At 42.2% G+C, this 18927-nt stretch overlaps 1 protein-coding gene across 1 annotated transcript; it reads right to left on the reverse strand.

Moving 5' to 3' along the window:
• Positions 1-3088: 3088 nt before the first annotated feature.
• LOC131657722 (uncharacterized) lies at positions 3089-17706 on the reverse strand. The gene is made up of 2 exons (XM_058927089.1): positions 16921-17706; positions 3089-3166 (listed from the first exon to the last, which is right to left on the reverse strand). The coding sequence occupies exons 1-2, from the start codon at positions 17704-17706 to the stop codon at positions 3089-3091; spliced, it is 864 nt and encodes a 287-aa protein (XP_058783072.1).
• Between the last annotated feature and the right edge of the window lie 1221 nt (positions 17707-18927).

Here is an 18927-nt window from a genome sequence, read left to right on the forward strand (position 1 = left end):
TCTCTTAAGGTGATCAGATCTGCTTTTAGCAAGTGCTGCAATGCCTGAGAGATTGGCATGTTGATTCTGGTGAAATTTCTTCTTGGTGCATCTGGTCGATGCGTATATTTTGGCTGTTGATCTTTTTGAGGTGCAGATGCGGAGATCAGAACTGCCCCTACAGATTGATGCTGCTCACTTTTGCGACTTTTCTGAATTTGTGTTGCATTGACCTCATTTCTCCCGCTGATGGGCCTTTTTGTAGTACCAGAGGAGGAACCTATTTGAATTTTTCCATTTTGAATGCCACTTTCGACACGTTCTCCGGTCAGTATCAGGTCAGTGAAACCTGATGATGAACTTCCCAGCAAATGGCTATAGAAAGGGCCAGTTAAAGTGCCCATGAACATGTCAACTAGTTCGCGATCAGATAAGGGTGGTTGAACCCTTCCAGCCATATCTCTCCACTTTTGTGCATATCCTTTGAAACTTTCTTTTGGTCCCATAGACATGCCCCTTAGTTGAGTACGGGTTGGCGCAAGATTAGCATTGTATTGGTATTGTTTGTAAAAAGCAGCAGCTAATTCTTCCCAAGTATGAACCTTGGTATTTTCCAGCTGGTAGTACCACTCGAGTTGTGTACCCGACAGACTTTCTTGGAAGAAGTGAATCCACAATTTGTTATCCGTTGTATGAGGTTGTATCTTCCTCACATAGGATCTCAGATGTAGTTTCGGGCAAGAAACTCCATCATATTTTGCAAAGACAGGAACTTTGAATTTTGGAGGGATAACAACATCCGAGATGAGCCCCAGATCATTGAAATCTAAGCCAGGTATTTTTTGTATCTCCATAGCTTTCATACGGTCTTCCAGCTGTTGGTATTTTTCATCATCCGGTTCGTCTCCAGAATGATCATTTTCTTCATTTGAAGAGAGAGAGGGTTTAGCAGAACCCTGGTTGCTTTGATTGTCTTCTTGTTCATCATCACCGACTGTTTCAGGGATCGGTGGCTTTTTGAACTTTTTGACTGGGATTTTGATCTTCCTTTTCAGGTGACTCACGCCTACAGATCCTTTAGGCTTCTTTTTCTTCTTGATTATCAGGGCTTTCAGTTCTTGCCGCCCCTTTGCCAGTTCCAGAATTGCCACTTGAACTTGGGCATTCTGTGCTTCGAGATTCTTGATGCTCATTTCGGATTCCATCTCTTCTGACTGAAATAAACAGCGAGAAGATGAGAAATCCGTCATGCGAACCTGTTATGCAATGTGTATGACTGGATGCCATGTGTATGCAATGTATGAAATGTATATGCAATGTATATGAATGCAATGTATGAAATGTATATGCAATGCATGAAGTGAAATGTGTGTGCAATGTTTCAAGGATCTTAGAGTTTAGATTTGTTAAAGAATGTCGCACGCTCGCGAAAAATGAACAGAGTCGCCACCAATATATTTATCCCATAAGGGAAAGGAATACCGGATAACCTACAAAGGAAGGAACAGGGTCTTGCGACCAGAGAATCAAGGTACGGGAGTCGGTTACGCGAGGGGAAGGTATTAGCACCCCTCACGCCCATCGTACTCGATGGTATCCACCTATGTTTGTTTCTATCTAAAGGGTGTGTAACTATGTCTATGTCTAAATGCGAAATGAATGCAAAATGTAGGGAAAATAAAGAATTGTACTCGCACGGGCCCTACCCCGCTGCCTACGTATCCTTTTCAGGAATCAGAGTTACCGTAGCTCGGCTAACGATTTTCTGTTTGTTTTTGTGTTTTTTAGTTGGGCGGAGTCAACGTTCACGTTCTTGCATAAGGGATCGCCTACGATGCGTACGAACGGAAATGACATTGCCCTTAGGTGCCAACGAGGCAAAAGGAAAAGAAATGATTGGTTTGTGTCTTTTAGCGTAGATGAGTGGTGAACAGTTCCCAATACCGGGCCACTCACCACTTTCTCTACTTTGCTTTAGTCTGAACCATTGTTAGATGTTTTAAAGTGTTTTTGGTTGTGTGTTTTTTAAGGGAATTTACTTCACGATTCGAATCACATAAAATGTATAATGATCGAGAAGCAGATTAGAGAATGAATCCCACTCACTTCTATCCCATTATGTAATGTTTGAGAAACAGATTAGAGAATGAATCTCACTCATTTCTCTCCCATTAATTAATGTTTGAGAAACAGATTAGAGAATGAATCCCACTCGTTTCTCTCCCATTAAGTAGCGACCGAGAAACAGATTAGGGAATGAATCCCACTCGTTTCTATGCCACTAAGTGATTGAGAAATAGATTAGGGAATGAATCCCACTCATTTCTCTATCACTTGCTTAATGTGATTCGCATCTTCCTTTTATTAATGTTTTAAAGAGTTGAAAAGAAAAAGAATGCAATAGGGAACTAATCTTAAATGCTAATCTAAGTTGTCTATACAAGTCTAAATCCTAATGTTAACATCTAAACTAAATTCTAAGGGGAAGAAAGTTGTTTTAACAACTAAGGGCATTTTGGACGATTCACATGCATGGGAAATATTCATAAAAAGAAAAAAAGAGTTAAAATCTACGTTATTCACAAAGATATTCACAAACAACTCTATCTCTATTTCACGCAAGAGAGTTAATTGAATTATCAAGGAAATCTATTATTTACTTATGACTTTTTAGGTGAAAAAGAATCTATTAAAATTCTAAGAAACTACTAACTAAAAGTCAATTAAAAGAAATTAAAATTTCTAGAGAAATATAATTGGTTAGGAAAATGTTTTGTGGTTCTTTTGTATTTAAAGAAAATCCAATTAATAGGCAAAAGAATTAAAGAAAAATCAATTATATTTTTTATTAACAGCCAGGGGGTGCAAAAGCATTTTTTACATGAATCAAAATCTAGTTATAGCAAAAATAGGCTTAAAACAGGGGGTGTGGGGAGCAAGCAGCGCTGGGGCCCAGTCCAATAGGGCGCATGGTGCATCAGTCATAGCAAGGGTGTATTCAGAAAGCAATTAAGGCCCAGATCCATCACATTACTTGTTTCATTACATCAATTTTTTTAAGCATGCACTAATGTTATTGAAACGTGACAAAAATAAAACGAACATAGCATCAATCGGTCACCTTCACCTTAAGTGACAAAAGGACAAAAGAATACCATGGACCAATTAGAGCAAGCCACTTCAACATCTAATCATTTGAATAAGATAAAGATTAACAACTAAATGGGAACAAGATCCAATGGGACCATGCCACGTCTGCAGCTGAAGTAAAACATAACAAAAGGACTCGGCCGCCGGAGACGTTCACCGATCATCTTCTCCGGTGACTCTCGCGGCGGCGCCACACATGCCACGTCCAGAAAATCTTCAAATCACCATCACCTTGCTCGGAATTTCCCGTAGATTCCGGATCTATCCTTAGATTTCATTAGTTCTTTCTCTAACTCCATAACTGAACCTAGATCTAAAACCCTAACCTAAACAAACTTCAACAAACCGCGCTCTAAGCCTAACAGCGTGCACATGTTCACGAGTCGAATTCACACATTAGATTAAACACATATACCAGCAAGCATTTCATCCGAAAATGAAGTCTCATAATCACAAGATGCATGATATTTCGTTTATGGCTTATAGTGACGAAAGAGACTCAAGGAACTTACCTGAGCAAGCTTTGAACACAGATGTATGCCTCAAGTCGCGCGCTCCACGTAGCTATCGAAGATCTTGGAGTAGGTCTTCAAATCTTTAGCTTCAACTTTGAGAGGTAGCCTCAAAGTGTAGTATGCATATCGTAGAGGAGCAAAGCTTCAAGATGACACCATGACTGCAGAGCAAGGGTTGGGAACGAGATGTGAAAGTATGGATGATGTGCAGCGGCCGGAGTTGGTTGAGATTGTCAGTTACGGTGGCCGGAGTTAGTTGTGAGGTTGGTTGCGATGGTGGAAAGGGTTGCCGGAGTGAGGAAAGAGTGAGAGGGAAATGAACGAGGGAAAGTGTGGAGAATGACTCGTGAGTGAGAGGGAGTGAATGAATATGGAGTGAGAGTGCTTTTTTCAGAAAAAAAAATCTCCTTGAGTGTGTGAGGTGTTCTTGTTTATATATGGTAAGTAGGAGATAGGTGGTGGGGATTTCTTGGATATGGGACTTGTGAGTGAGCACCTTGCAGCAGCATAGTTTCCCTCGATGCGGGACACTAGAGTGTAGCTTGCAGCATGAGTTCCTTTGGTTTTCTTTAGTGTGGGACTTGGTTTGGTGTGTATTGTAGTGCAATGCTTAGTGAACAAGTATACCTCATGGAGTAAGTCTTATGCATGCTTTTGTAAGCTGAGTCTTTGCATGGCTATGTGTGGCAATGTGTTGGTGTTGTGGAATTTATGCTGCAGCAACAATGTACATGCATGCCTATGATCATAATGCTTCATGCACCTCACTTTGAGGGTTGATATCTCTCTCCATGTGTGACCAAATGATGCAAGGTTGGTATCATGGCCAAGAGGGCATGGGGGGAAGCAAGGTTGGTGTTGGAGGTATCTCAAAATGAAGCCTAGAAGTGTGAGAAAAATGATCATGAACACATGTAATTCCCACTGCCCCAGCCCTTGCGCGCAGACAGCCTTGCTCTAGCCCGTGACTCCTTCAGCATGTAGTTTGGTAGGAGCATGACTTTGAGGGCTTCTATCTGGATCAATGCATGTCCAAAACTAGTGACACCGGGCTCAATAGATAGGGGACATGTCAAGGAACAATTCAACATCAAGCTTGTTCAGGATGGTGACTTGTGGAGGAAGAAACACGCATTGACATTTGGCCCACCATGTGTTTGACAAAAAGCCTTGCGCATGCCTTAAACTTCTGCTCAGCCAGACGCATCATTGCGACTTGATGAGGGCACGACTTTGAAGACTTGTATCTCATTCAATATTTGCTCAATTGTCCCAATTCTGGTTTCAATGGATAGATGATATGGCAAAGAAGAGGATGATACCAAGTTTGCATTCACATCACTTCTGCAGAGCTCTAAAAATGGCTGGGGATTTGGCATGCCATGTGTTTGTGAAAATGCCAGGTCATGACCTGACTGATGACCTAGAATATGACTTGGTTCAAATGAGTTTCCAGCAACTTCACACTACTTTAACTCTTCATACAAGCTTCAAATGAAAAAGTGTCCAACTACAAAGTTGTTCTTCTCCATGAAAGGAACAACTTTGATGTTGGAGATTTCTCCAAAAAATGCCATCTGCCACGTGTAAATCAGGGCTGAAGTGGACTGCTCAACAAGATTCCAAAACACCCAAAATTTTTCTAAGTGTTGGAATTTTGCCTTTTTACTATTTTTTCCCAACTTTTTGCTGAACTCCCGATTTTATCCATTCTTCGACTTTTCTTAATTAATTTTCCACCTCAAGTCAATATTTGAATAATTCTTCTGATTTTGACCCCAAAAGTCAGCTGTTCCGATTTTTCCGACTATTGATGAAATTCCCGATTAAATCTCCTCCAGTCGATTACAGTCAAACAAACACATCCACCTAGTCAATATGAGAACTTTTCCACACATAGAAGCCATTCTTGATTAAAAGTCGACCAGAAAGTCAACTGGTTGACTTTGGCCAAAGAAAACCTGATTTAAGGAACCAGATGACTTGCAGGCTTGTACCTTTCAATCAATGCCTTTAATTGAGATTGAGAAAAACCCTAAGCCAGGAGGGCTTCAAATGAACAGGGATCCACATGATTATACCTCAGTCTCCTTATTCTATGATCACCATTCTTTGCAATGGAGCTTTTTCTTGATAACCCTTTGAATAGCACCAATGATATGAATGCATGGATATGGATCATGACCTAAGTGATGCATGTACGTGAATGCAAAGCCTGAGCCAGTTAGAAGTTAAAGGGTAGGACAAATTTGGGGTATGACAGCTGCCCCTATTTAATCGTCTTAAACCTGAATGCGAGATTGGCGTCGGCCTTTCGAACATTCAAGGTAGAAGAAGATTAAATATCAAAGTACCAGAAATTTGTCCTGAAGAGAAGATGGTGTGAATATTATCTTTATTTTTGTTTCGATATCTGCTGGGGAAAGAGAGGAAATTTTGTTTTTTCTGATGGAAATATTTACAGTGAGTAATTGGAAGAAGGGTAATAGCTTGTGACGTGGTAGCGGTGCCGACACGGGGTTTTCGAAGAGAATGGTTGTATGAAACAATGATCGAAAGAGAAACCTCGTGCGATTTACGACTCAACATCAGGACTGAAAGGAATAAGATCTCGTGGCGATCTTATGACTCAACATCGAAAGATGATCTCGTGGCGATCAACTCTTCAACCGAAGAAAAGGGAATGAGATCTCGTGGCGATCTTATGACTCAACATCGAAAGATGATCTCGTGGCGATCAACTCTTCAACCGAAGAAAAGGGAATGAGATCTCGTGGCGATCTTATGACTCAACATCGAAAGATGATCTCGTGGCGATCAACTCTTCAACCGAAGAAAAGGGAATGAGATCTCGTGGCGATCTTATGACTCAACATCAAAAGAAAATCTCGTGCGATTTTCCACACTTTGGAAAGGAATAAGATCTCGTAGCGATCTTATGACTCAACATCGAAAGAAAATCTCGTGCGATTTTCCACACTTTGGAAAGGAATAAGATCTCGTAGCGATCTTATGACTCAACATCGAAAGAAAATCTCGTGCGATTTTCCACACTTTGGAAAGGAATAAGATCTCGTAGCGATCTTATGACTCAACATCGAAAGAAAATCTCGTGCGATTTTCCACACTTTGGAAAGGAATAAGATCTCGTAGCGATCTTATGACTCAACATCAGGACTGAAGGGAATAAGATCTCGTAGCGATCTTATGACTCAACATCGAAAGAAAATCTCGTGCAATTTTCCACACTTTGGAAAGGAATAAGATCTCGTAGCGATCTTATGACTCAACATCGACTCGACATCGAGGGATGGAAGAAGACATTGTGTCAGACACTCATCAGAGATTGAAGATACCTCGCATCGGCACCGTGGTTGGAAGTGTTTGTAGTATGATAGCAAATATCAGGCAAAGTTTGTACAGGTAACAACTTGAGAGGATGGGTCATTATTCTGATTCAACATTGGCTCCTATTATCTGGCTTATGCTTTGTATGCATGTTTGAGTTTTTACGGCGTAATGATCCATTGTAATGGCTATGCTACGCTTTCGAGGATGCAGTGTTATATGCAATGGATACTATATGCAGAGAGTGCCAAATAAGGGCCCTTGGTGGAACAGAAGAGTAGGATCATTGGGGTCCGTTGCCTGTGATCTTGAACCATCATCGTGAATTGATATTGGAACCCTACAGTACCAAAGATTATTGGTGACTGTGTTGAGGGTTGGACCATAGCCCCTTGGGGATGAAATGATTTTGCTCGACTTTCCTTACATCCTATGCTGCTTGGGGAATCATGAGTTTTGAGAGACCGCTCTTCGTCTGCCATATGGAAGAGGGATATGGACCTTTTCATGTGCTCCCTGCTTACCAGTACTGATGAATTATATTCTGGAACTTTCCTGCGGGATGATGATGACCTTGTGACACATCATGAGTCAAGATGATGGCTAGAACCTGCAACCTGCACAGAAAACAACGTTTTGGATGCAAATGGTGCCCCTTCGAGCACTTTTATGTTTACGTAACATCATGTTTCGTTTTGATTTTGTGATTATTGCCCCCATGTTCTCAATGCAATGTTTAATAACGAATTAAATCACACCTCGCATGCGTAAAATGAAAAGAAAGAAAGAAAGCTTTTGCATCAAAAGATTATTTCATTGATGGAATGCCTGTGAACAGGCTTCTGTACAAGGAAGCAACTCCTAAATGAGGTAGTTGCGAAAAAGAAAATAAAATGCAAAGAGCGAAATGGCAAAGAGAAATGCTCGGATTTCCACTAAAACTGATATTGCTACAGTTCCCATATCCTCGATCCTCTCAATGCTTTGCTTCAGAAGGGTAGTGGTTGGATTGATCTGTCCGTTCTGCCAAGGGCGTATAGTGGTCTTTGTGAAGGATATTCAGACTGCAGCCTCTCGCTTTTAATCCCTAACTTTTGCCTGGATCGCCCTTTCGGGTTTTCAATCCAGCGGGATGCCCCTTTTTGCCTAAGCCGCCCTTTCGGGTTTTCAACTTAGCGGGTTATTCTCTTTTTTGTTTTATCCCTAATTTTTGCCCAAACCCTTTTGGTTTGCCGGGATGCCCTTATTTTTGCCTAGGTGCGTCGACCTAGCGGGTCTTTTATGCGTAGTATTTTTTGACTGAGTCTGAATTGACTGGAAGCGGAACGTCTTCCCCATCCATCTTCGTCAGGATTAAAGCACCACCTGAAAATGATTTCTTCACAATGTATGGTCCCTCATAGTTGGGAGTCCATTTGCCCCTTGGATCGGTGTGAATTGGCAAGATCTTCCTTACAACTAGGTCACCTGTGTGGAATTCTCGAGGCCGAATCTTCTTGTCATACGCTTTCTTGATCCTCTTTTGGTACAACTGGCCATGGCAGATAGCAGATAAGCGTTTTTCCTCAATTAGATTGAGATGATCAAGCCTCGTTTGAACCCATTCTGTTTCATCGAGTTTGGCGTCCATCAAGACTCTCAACGAAGGAATTTCCACTTCGACAGGTAGTACGGCCTCCATGCCGTAGACAAGAGAGAAGGGAGTTGCCCCAGTTGAAGTACGAACAGAAGTTCTATAGCCATGCAAAGCAAATGGCAACATCTCATGCCAATCTTTATACGTTCTAACCATCTTCTGGACAATCTTCTTTATATTCTTGTTAGCAGCTTCGACGGCGCCATTCATCTTTGGCCGATAGGGTGATGAATTGTGATGTTCAATCTTGAACTCTTCACACAACTCTGCCATCATTTTGTTATTAAGATTGGACCCATTATCAGTGATGATCTTGTTTGGAATCCCATATCGGCATATGATCTCTTTCTTGATGAAGCGAGTAACGACTTGCTTGGTCACGTTCTTGTAAGAAGCAGCTTCAACCCATTTGGTGAAGTAGTCGATAGCAACAAGAATAAATCTGTGTCCGTTTGAGGCTTGTGGCTCTATCCGTCCGATCATGTCTATGCCCCACATAACAAAGGGCCAAGGCGATGTCAGGACATTCAGAGGAGTCGGAGGAACATGAATTCTGTCAGCATACACTTGACATTTGTGACATTTCTTCACGTACACATAACAATCACTTTCAATCGTCATCCAGTAATATCCTGCTCGCAAGATCTTTTTGGCCATAGAATGCCCACTGGAATGAGTTCCAAAAGATCCTTCATGAATTTCCCGCATGATTAATTCTGCTTCGTGTCTATCCACGCATCTGAGCAAAACTGAATCATAGTTTCTTTTGTACAGGACGTCTCCTGACAAGAAGAATTTGGATGCTAACCTTCGAAGCGTTCGCTTATCACCAATCGTAGCATCTTCGGGATACTCTTGCTTCTCAACATACCTCTTGATGTCGTAATACCATGGCTTTTCATCATACACATCTTCAGTAGTGAGACAATGAGCAGGGAATACATGGGCAGGTTCCTTGTAACGGAGGATCGTTATGTCTGGTACTTCTTTAGGGGAGCTAACTCTGAACATAGCCGCCAAAGTAGCCAAAGCATCTGCCAATTGATTTTCCTCTCGGGGGATGTGATTGAAAGTGATTTCCTCAAAAGCAGGCAGCAACTCCAAAATATAATCCTTATAAGGAACTAAATTGGGGTGTCGTGTTTCCCAATCACCTCTCACTTGATGTATAACCAAGGCAGAATCCCCATACACCTCAAGGATCTTGATCCTCATATCAATGGCCGCTTCGAGACCCATTATGCAAGCTTCGTATTCTGCGACATTGTTTGTGCAATCAAAGCATATTCTAGCTGTGAAAGGGATGTGAGTTTGACGAGGAGAAGTCAAAACTGCCCCAATACCATGGCCCATAGCATTTGATGCACCATCGAACGTGAGAGTCCATCGCTCTCCTGGTTCGGGTCCTTCGTTATCATCCAGTCTCATGATATCCTCATCAGGAAAGTCAAACTTCATTGACTGATACTCTTCTAATGGTTGATGAGCAAGATGATCTGCAAGGACACTTCCTTTGATGGCCTTCTGTGTGACATACTGGATGTCGTATTCTGATAAAAGCATTTGCCATCGGGCTAGTCTCCCTGTAAGAGCCGGCTTTTCAAAGATGTACTTTATCGGGTCCATTTTAGAGATCAATAGAGTGGTGTGAGTCAACATATACTGCCTCAGTCGGCGAGCAGCCCATACCAAAGCACAGCAAGTTTTCTCGAGTAGTGAGTAGCGGGATTCACAATCGGTAAACTTTTTGCTCAGGTAATAAATGGCGCACTCTTTTCGACCAGACTCGTCATGTTGGCCCAGCACACACCCCATAGATCCTTCAAGCACAGTTAAGTACATAAGAAGGGGCCTCCCAGGAACCGGAGGCATGAGAATTGGCGGCTCTTGGAGATACTGTTTAATCTTCTCAAAAGCTTCTTGACAATGATCATCCCAACGGATATCTTGATTCTTGCGCAGCAGTTTGAAGATGGGTTCACAGGTGTCGGTGAGATGAGAAATGAACCTGGCTATGTAATTCAATCTCCCAAGGAACCCTCGGACCTCTTTTTCATTCTTTGGTGCTGGCATATTCTGTATTGCTCTTACTTTGTCAGGGTCGACCTCAATCCCTCGTTGGCTCACAATGAATCCAAGTAATTTTCCAGATCGCACTCCAAAAGTGCACTTGTTTGGATTAAGCCTCAACTTGAATTTACGCAAACGAGCAAACAGTTTCTCAAGGTATATCAAATGTTCCTCCTCAGTTTGGGATTTTGCAATCATATCATCGACATACACCTCAATCTCCTTATGGATCATATCATGGAAAAGGGTCACCATAGCTCGTTGATATGTTGCACCAGCATTCTTAAGACCAAAAGGCATCACCTTATAACAATACGTACCCCACGGAGTGGTAAAAGTAGTCTTGGTCATATCTTCAGGAGCCATTTTTATTTGATTATAGCCAGAAAAACCATCCATGAAGGAGAATACCGAATACTGAGCAGTGTTGTCGACTAGCACATCAATATGAGGCAGAGGGAAATCATCCTTCGGACTTGCCCTATTCAAATCTCGGTAGTCGACACACATGCGTACCTTTCCGTCCTTCTTAGGAACAGGTACTATGTTTGCAATCCAAGGGGGGTACTCACACACAGATAAGAAACCAGCCATCAACTGTTTTTCAACTTCTTCCTTGATTTTCAAAGCCATATCAGGTCGAGTTCTTCGTGGTTTTTGTTTTACCGGCGGACATTCTGGTTTGAGAGGTAGCCTGTGCATAACTATATCCGTGTCTAAACCAGGCATGTCTTCATATGACCAGGCGAAGATATCAACATACTCTCGAAGCAACTCAATCAACCTTCTTTTTACATCACCTTCCAAAGCGGCACCTATCTTGACTTCTCTCTTTGCTTCTTCTGTACCGAGGTTGATGATTTCTATGGCTTCCTGATGTGGCTGAATAGATTTCTCTTCTTGTCTCAAAAGTCTTGCCAATTCCTCGGGGACTTCACAGTCTTCCCCACTATCCTCATCAGCTTGGTCAATTGGATTCTCAAGGATATTAAGACGTGGAACTGTAACATTATCATTTTTGATGGAATTCGAGCCAGATCTGCACGATGGATGATTTATGCCTTAGAATGCAACACATAAAAAGAAAAGGGAAAAGAAAAGCTTTGCCATTTTTGAAAAAGTTTTTAAAGTAAAAAACAAAAATGAAAGAAATGGAACAGTAATTGCATGCGAAGATATGATTTTCATTCAATATTAAACAAATTGAAACAACATGGGGGCCCTTCTTTATACAAGCGGTCAAAATGCTTAGGGCGAAGCATATGACTTATCGAAACAAGAAAATTACATCTCCATAAAAGTGACTCTGGGGATGTCCAAGATAGTCCAATTGTTGAGCTCCTGTCCAGGCGCAGCATGGCAAATGAATCTGGAGAGATCTTCTTCATCATCATCATCCACGGCGAGAACCTGACTTCCAGAACTGGTGCTTGCACTGACGAACACTTGAGAGATGGGGGGAATCACCTTCTTTCCAGGAATTATGCTGAGCTGAGTAGAGGAAGATGGTTGATACCCAAGGCCATACTTGTCTCGCTTCTCATGAACATCAATCAGCTTGCCCCAGGCACTATGGGGAGTACCAGCTTCTAAGAAGGCCTTAGCATCATTCAGAGACGAGAGGGGTGCTCCGAGTTCTTTCTTATTTTCAGCCACGGGGAGTTTATCAACCGACACAATCTCTAAGGCCTGAAAAGGTGTCTCTTGTATCTCTCCCTCCACTTCAACATAACGGTATGACGCCAGATTATTGACGATCAAATCCTCTTCACCAGTGATCACAACAATCTTGTCATTCACAACAAATTTCAAACACTGATGGAGGGTAGATGTCACAGCCCCAGCAGCATGGATCCAAGGACGACCCAAGAGGCAAGTGTATGAAGGACTTATATCCATGACATAGAAGGCAATATAGAACATGTGAGGGCCAATCAAAACAGGCAGATCAATTTCCCCTTCTACGGACCTTCTGGAGCCATCAAACGCTCTGACACTCATAGTGCATGGTCTCATCATAATCCCATCCATACTCAGCTTAAACAAAGTAGTCTTGGGCATCACATTAAGAGAAGAACCGGTATCAATCAGAACTCGAGACAACACAGCATCCAGACACTTGACAGAGATATGCAACGCTTTGTTGTGTGCTCTACCCTCAGGTGGAAGCTCATCATCAGAAAAACCCAAACAATTACCAGCAGCAATGTTGGTCACAACCCCTTCAAACTGAGGCACGGTAATGTCTTGAGTTACGTGAGCGGAAGCCAGAACTTTCATCAGAGCATCACGATGAGCTTCAGAATGTACCAGGAGAGACAAGATGGAGATCTTGGCTTGGGTCTGATCGAGTTGGTCAATCACTTTGTAATCACTTTTCTTAATGATTTTCAAGAGTTGCTCGGCATCTTGTGCATTACGTGTCACAGGAGGATCAACAGCAACTTGCTTTCCTTTTGCTTGTGTACTAGCCTCTTTATTGGTCTCTTTAGGAAGCGGAGGAGGGGCAGCAAAGATCCGACCACTACGGGTAATGCCACTAGTGCCAGTAATATTAGTGATGCTCGAATTACCCACCGGAGGACAATCATATTTCTTCCCTCGAATATACACGGCATTATAACTCCAAGGAACAGCCTTAGAATCATTCACAGGAGAGGGAACAATAGACGAGGTTGAAGGAGTCGAAGGAACATTTGGAACCTGAATAACCAATGGAGTCCTCGGAGCTTGAACGACCAAAGGAGTACTCGGAGCATGAATGACCAAAGAAGTGCCCTGAGTCTTTGATATCTCAGCAGGGTAGTAAGGGATCTCTAAAGTAGCCACATCTTCGACAGGAACGACCCTTTCCACTCTAAGAACACCTTCATCCATTAGTTTCTGGATTTCCTCTCTCAACCTTGTGCATTCCTCAGGATTAGAAGAACATTGCAAACAGTAGTCATGTAGTTCACACAAAACCTTTTGTTGCATAAGATACTCTCTGACAACTGCTAGCGGCATCCTAACCTCATTAACGTCATTAACCAGGATCTGATCCTCACATAACTCAATAGCATTGGTCGTACCAGCATGAGGAGGCATAGGATTATTCTGCACATTAGGACCAGTAGGAGCGAACGAGATAAGTTTGTCGTCAAGGAGATCCTGAACCTTCAACTTGAATGCTCTACACTTTTCAATAGTATGGCCTGGGGCCCCTGAATGAAATTCACATCGAGCATTAACATCATAACCAGGAGGGAGAGGACTAGGTGGAGGCCCCAGTTCACGGAGTTGTACCAATTGGCCAGCAAGCAACTGAGGGAGGAGTTGGGCATATGACATCGGAACCGGATCAATACGCCTATCTTGGAATCTTGTTCTTTGTGGGCCCCTTTGACCTTGAGGCCTAGGGTTCTGTTGACGATTCTGAGGAGCAGCAGTCTGTTGTTGTGGTATGAAAGGCTGTTGGGGTGCCATCCATGGTTGTGGAAGAGCAGCAGCATATGCCTGAGGGACATATGGACCAGGAACAGCATAAGGCATCGGATAATAAGGAGGCGGAACAGCAGAATATGCAGGAGCTCGGCTTTGGTCAACAGAAGCGGTGCTAGTCTCACCTTCCTTCTTCTTCACAAACCCAGAATACGGCTTTTTACCATTACCACCTGAGGTGCTAGGATTAGTAACACCTTGAATGGTACCGGCTTTGACACAGTTCTCAACCCTCTCACCAATGATGACCACATCCGAAAAGGAAGGAGAAGTATTACTAACCATGTGCTGAAGATACGGCCCTTTTAGAGTTCCCATAAACAAATCAATCAATTCTCGGTCCAATAAGGGAGGTTAAACTCGAGCAGCAAGTTCACGCCATCTCTGGGCGTATTCTTTAAAGGACTCTTCAGATTTCTGTGACATATTCTGCAGCTGGGCACGGCTAGGAGCCATAGCAGTATTGTAGTGGTATTGTTTCAAGAAGGCATCAACAAGTTCTCCCCAAGTACTAACATTAGACCTCTCGAGTTTCATATACCACTCCAACGGGGCTCCAGTGAGACTATCCTGAAAGAAATGCATCAGTAGTGGTTCGTTCTCAGCGTGAGCGGCCATCTTACGGCAGTAGGAACGAATGTGAGTCTCTGGGCAGGTAACTCCTTTGTACTTATCAAAATCTGGCACCTTGAACTTCGGGGGAATAACAATTCCGGGTACCAAGCACATAGCAGCAGTGTCGAAACTCGAAGTTTTAGCAACCTCAATGGCCTTAAGGCGTTCCTCGAGGGCTTGGTACATCTTAGCAGTTTCGGTCAACTCAGCAGTAAGATCATGTTCGAGATCAATAACCTCATGGTGGTCATCCACTACCTTTGGTATCCCCTCAACAGGAATCTCCTTAGTTTTCACCCCTCCGTCAGCAGAATTGGTAGGAGTATCTTTGATCAGCCCAGCAACGCTCTTTCTGAGCTCTTCCTGTCCTTGGACAACGACATGGAGAGTCTCCATAAGTTGGGTCATTCTTTCCCCCATAACATCCATATCCCTACGGAGGGCAGCTTGATTCTGTTCAAATTGTTCCATGATTCTCTCGTTACTCCTGGTGCGGTAAGGATGTAAGAAAGTCAGCTTCGTCGTCGGAAAAGAAATCTGTGCTGAAAGGGACCCCAATTAATTTCTTGCACAATAACCTGAAAATGCAATGTGATAATGTGAATGCATGAGTGCATGTGTGCGTATGACGTGATGTGCCATTTTCAGAGTATCCAAGATTTAATATTGATCCAGAATAGCTAACAACGTGACAAAAGATAAGTATCAAGAGAAACTAGTTCTTTTTTATTCATAACAGAAATTTAAACTTGGGCAAGCCATACATCAACAAGATAGTTCAACAAAGGAAATAAAAGACCCCATCCAACAAGTCTGGTGGTGGTCGAGACATACAAACTCAAACATCAATCCATCTGAACATAAAACAGAGGTCCTCCTTGTCTGAAGTGCTCGTCACTCCACTTCTTAGTTTCATCAAACATTTTCTTGGTTGCTTCTCGATCTCTTCCTTTAAGAAGGCTTTGAATCACCTCATCTTTGCGAAACAAATGCCCATCCAACTTTTTGCAGCATTCCCTAAGTTCGTCACACCCTTTACATTCTGGGAGATAATCTTTCTCAGGTGCATTCTCCATATTTGCCATTTGATTTCTGAGCTTGACATTCTCTTCTGTTAGTCGTGCGGAGCGGAGGTGACTTCCTTTCAGCTGTGTCTCGACTGCTATTCTCTGAGTAGTCTCATCTTCCAGTTTCTTTTTCATAGTCCTCAGCTGGTATTTAGTCTCTTTTTCTAACTGGAGCTTGTAGGCCTTCAAGTCTTCTCTGTAGGGGTGTACATGGGTTGGGTCAACCCACAAAATCCGGTCAAACCCACCCAAAAAAATCCACAAAAGTGGGTTGGGTCGGGTAATTGGGTGGATATGGGTTTTAAAACTAAAAAGCCCATTAAAAAATTTGGGTTTCGGGTAAAACCCAACCCAAACCCAAAAGACCCATTGACCCACTAATCAAATATTTATGATTACAATTTTAATAATTTTGATGAATATTAACTTAGAAGTTGTAATTTTAGTCTCTAAACATTTACTATTTTAGTGAACCATGACTTTAACTAATTTTGAATGTTTCACTTTTTGGTTATTTTAATTCTAATACAATTTTATGTCATGCAACTTTAATTTGTTGTTAGTATTTTATGATAATTTTTATTAGTTAATATTATCATTTATTATTATATAATGCTAAAATATAGTAAAAATAAATTATCTAATTTTTTTAAGAAGATATAAATTTTGAGTAATTTTTATGAAAAAAAATATGATGACTCATCATTTAATGTTAATAAGCAAAAAAATTATTTGGACAACCCACTACCCAACCCAACCCAACCCGAAAATTAGTGGGTTTGCCCAAACCGACCCATTGAAATAACGGGTGGTTAATTTACCTCACCCAAACCGGTGTGTCTAATATGGGTTGGGTCTTGGGTTTGGCCAAACCCAATCCAAACCGGCCCATGTACACCCCTACTTCTCTGTACTCTTGTTTGAGCTTCTCTTCTGCCTCTTTTATGGCCCTTTTTATGATCTTCTCGTTATCCTCGACAATGATAGTGGTAGCTTTTTCACCCCTTTCAGTTCTAGTCCTCTTTTGAACTCTGGAAGATTCTCCTTTCAACATTTTAACCTCATGTGCTAATTCAGCCCTTTTCTGATTCACCAAGAAGTACTCTATCTTAGCATCTTCCCCCTTCTCACGCAACCAGATGTTTTCCACATGTACCTGGGTATAGTCTTCAGCTGGCACGGTGGCAGTTAAAACTTCAGGTGGTTGTTCATACAATGGTTTAACCTTCGGGAAAGGCAACAGGCGCTCCTTGACTCTATCTTTCACCCAATCAGTGTAAGCTTGTTTAGCAACGGCATTCTTCCCTCCTAAGGAAGTTCGGTTATCTGTATGAATACTATTCCAGGCGCTCCTCACTTTTTCTAGACCCTCCAGATCAGCCCCTTTTTTAAAGCAAACGGATTCGAATATTTCTTTGTCTAACGGCTTGTCCTTTAGCGCAAAACCCAACTGGCGCAGCGCTAGCCTCGGATTGTAATTGATGACTCCCTTCGTTCCTATGAGGGGAACGTTGTCAAAACTACCACATCTAGTAATAACCTCCTCTATCCCTTTCCCAAGGTGATACCAAACGATGTCATTCGCCGTAAGCCCCATGATCCTTTGAGGCCATTTCTGTGAGTCTCTTGTTGTAACAAACGGTCCACTTTTAGGCAAGTGTGAAGTGAACCACTCGTATAACGGTAAACAGCCTCCAACTGCTCCCTTCGTCCCATACCTGGAATGAACAGCATAATAAGTATCTGCCAAGAGAGTAGGCACGGGATTTTGATCCATAAAGAGGCAAATGGCAGTGAGATCGACGAAATTCGGGATATTCGGGAACAACACCAAACCATAGATCATAACAGCTAAGAGAGCATTGAATTCTTTCCATTTCTTCTCAATAACCAGGGCATCAGCTTTTCTCATCAGAAATTTAACATAGAATCCGTGGGTTCCACCATTAGGCTTCCAGTTATCTGTAGCATCTTTCATGCTCAAATAAAGAGCACCAGCAATTCGGTCCATTTTCGGTTTCTCAGGTACACATACAAAAGGAATCCTGTGTTGAACCTTAATCTTGAGGATGTCAGCATATTCTTCAAGGGTTGGTGCCAGTTGGTAATCAGGAAAGGTGAAACATCGTAACTCAGGATCGTAGAATTGAAGAAGTGTGTATAGAGCCCATTCATCAACCCGAGAAGTTAACATATGTAAGATGTGGCCATATGTTTTCCTGAACTCATCCAAGTTTTGCCCAGTAACTGAAGTGCTCAAACGAATCAGAGGCGTTATATCCTCACGGAAGAAACTGCAGGTGAAAGTACGCCTAGTAACCTCTTTGGTAGCGATCACGTTGTTAGCCATTTCTAGTGAAGAAGATACTAACCTTGGATACCCTGAAAAGAATGGCATGCACATGAGAAATAATAATACTTTTTTCTTTCTTTTTTCTTTTTTTTTCTTTTTTTTTTTTTTACATATCTTTTCTTTTTTTTTTGAAAGGTAAACATGCCATGATGTAAATGATGCAATAGAGGTTTCCCCACATAGGAGAAGTGTGTGTGGCCTCTGGATGAGATCGGACGTTGCAGGATCAAAGGTCCGGCATAGGCACAGTGAAACCATAAGAACACAAGTCACCAACAGAACGGTCACCAACGGTACCTGTCATGTATATCCCACCCCACTCACAGGTGTAGTCTAGGTCAGGGTAGGTCAATGGCTTCCAGCGTTATCAGTTCTCCTGAAATACCATCATTGTCGCAAATACATGCCAACAACGGTATTTCATTTGAACCTCGACTGGTCGTGGGTCTCATGATCACAATCAACAGAACCTGACATTCTGTTGGCGTCACGACTATCCACTCTATCCTAGGTATCCTATGTGTCACTCTGGCCTGGGTATTGGGCCTTTTACCTCATAGAACATCCCACCCAACCTGCAAAACAGAACAGAAGACCCCAAGGAACACAGAATATAATCCATATGCATGATGTGCAAACAGAAATAAACATGATATGAAAGCAGAAAAGTAAACATGCAAACATATATACAAGGTATAGACATAAAAACAAATA

The sequence above is a fragment of the Vicia villosa genome, linkage group LG3 (genome assembly GCF_029867415.1).
Source record: "Vicia villosa cultivar HV-30 ecotype Madison, WI linkage group LG3, Vvil1.0, whole genome shotgun sequence".
Classification (NCBI taxonomy): domain Eukaryota; kingdom Viridiplantae; phylum Streptophyta; class Magnoliopsida; order Fabales; family Fabaceae; genus Vicia; species Vicia villosa.